The 2,022-nt window shown below is 57.1% G+C and overlaps 1 protein-coding gene across 1 annotated transcript in view; it reads right to left on the reverse strand.

The window, feature by feature from the left end:
• Window positions 1–2,022, reverse strand: part of ANKRD55 (ankyrin repeat domain 55) — a 97,591-nt gene that overhangs the window by 18,980 nt on the left and 76,589 nt on the right. Inside the window, exon 10 of the mRNA XM_015562614.1 lies at window positions 1,912–2,022. This exon is cut by the window's right edge and continues 2 nt beyond it. Within this exon, the coding sequence (XP_015418100.1) occupies window positions 1,912–2,022 (111 nt within the window). The remainder of the gene's footprint in view (window positions 1–1,911) is intronic.

Here is a 2,022-nt window from a genome sequence, read left to right on the forward strand (position 1 = left end):
GGAGACTGAGCAGGGGGTAGGCTGAGCAAAGTGGAGCTAGTCTTTTATGATGAACAGTAAGCACGAGTCACAACTCCTAGGGAGGTTAGAGGTCAGAGGTCAGGGGGACTTTTACTCCACCTGAGTTTTGAGCTGGTTTTTCAAGCATCGTAGGAATCTGTCAAGCGCACGGCTGCAGAAGGGAAAAGGAACACGCACACAGACATCACAGAGTGGGAAGGCGGGCGGTGGGGGGCCCGGGAGGCCTTGAAGAAACGGGGGAGAGTGGGGGTGGGGCTCGGCAGGCACAATGGCTGAGAAGCGGGGCGGCCAGTGCTGGGAGGCCACTCCGTCCAGGAGACAGAGCCCAGGGGGTTTACATGAGGGGGCGCAGGTCGCACCCCCACGGTGGCGTCAGAGCCCTGCCGCTAGAGATGCTGCCTCCCGATCCATTAGGGTGACGGACACTCAGTGACCTGTGAGCTCGGGCCTGGACAGGAGGCTGACACCACTGTGCTGTCGGACCCGCAATCCTTTCAGCAAATCCGTGACTCAGTTGCCCAGAACGGCTGCCTGTTACCAGCATCCAAACCGGGTGGAAACGTAAATGTCGACACAGGCTCACTGACTCAAGATTCCCTTGGAGACTTCGGCTTCTTCTCTGCTACTCTGCCATTCAACCCAGGACCTTGCTAGTTACTTCAATGGGAAAATGAAGCAAATCCTCAAACCATGTTTATTGAATTTCCTTTTCCCTCAAATAATATCAGAAGCTTTAGAAGGCAGATGGACCAGAATCCTAGTTCTCTAGTCAATGCCCGCCCCCTCTTCTCTTTTAGAAACAAAAATCCAATTTTGGACGGAGAGTCACATGACCAGCTAAAGACGACAATTCCCTGCCTCCCTGGCAGCTAGATGTGACCATGTGACTACAATTCCCTGCCTCCCTGGCAGCTAGGTGTGACCATGTGACTACAATTCCCCGCCTCCCTTGCAGCTAGGTGTGACTATGCGACTCAAGGTCCAACTACTGAGACCTAAGCAGATGTGTGGGACTTAATGGAAGATGACATCTGTGTGGGAGCTGAGTCAGCTGGGGACATCCTCCTCGTCCCTCCCCCGACTTCCTTCCTCCCGGGAAATGCTCTGAGGGACAGAACAAAAATGAACGACATTGAGGATGAGGGCGCTGAGTCATGGAAGGCGGGAGAGAGTGGCGGCCTGTAACTGACTTGTGGGGCCTTGAACCGTAGGAGTGTGACCGCATTCCCTTCTACTGTGAACACATAGGCATGGCCGCACTCAGTTAGGTCTGCAATGGGACAGACTGTCTGATTTGAAACAGTCGCACAGCCTGGTCCGCGTGGCTCAGTGGCTGAACGTCGGCCTATGAACCAGGAGGTCATGGTTCGATGCCCGGTCAGGGCACATGCCTGGGTTGTGGGCTAAATCCCCAGTAGGGGACGTGCAGGAGGCAGCCGATCCATGATTCTCTCTCATCTTTGATGTTTCTATCTCTCTCTCTCCCTCTCCCTTCCTCTCTGAAATAAAAACAAAACAAAACAAAAAAACAGTCACACAAACAAATGAACCCCTCAGGGCATGTCCCCGCCCCTCGGCTAAGAACCCTCACGAGTGGAGAAGAGTCTCTCTCCTGCTCTAAGGCCTGGTCCCCAGTGGGGTCCCCACACGGCTGCTGGGCAGAGGAGACACGTGCTTTTACTTAGACTTGCTCTGGGACAGGGGGCGGGGGGTGGGGGAGCAGAATGTCCCACGGCCTGGAAACCTCGAATCCGGGGCCTCGGGAAGGAAGGTGACTGGGCGCCCTCGGTGCCCTGGCCCCGTCCTGCAGGCTGCCCACCTGGTTCCTCCCCAGAACCCCGGGACAGGTCCCCACGAGCTGCCAGGACCAGGAAGGGCGAGCCCACCTACCTGCTGGCGGCGTTTGCAGCTGCGGCAGGTGTGGAGGCCCCGGGACTTCCTGGTGCCGGGACCTGCCAGGGAGCAACCTGCCCAGCAGCTTCTTGGTGGGGGGCCCCGGCC

Source organism: Myotis davidii, unplaced genomic scaffold, assembly GCF_000327345.1.
Source record: "Myotis davidii unplaced genomic scaffold, ASM32734v1 scaffold496, whole genome shotgun sequence".
Taxonomy (NCBI): domain Eukaryota; kingdom Metazoa; phylum Chordata; class Mammalia; order Chiroptera; family Vespertilionidae; genus Myotis; species Myotis davidii.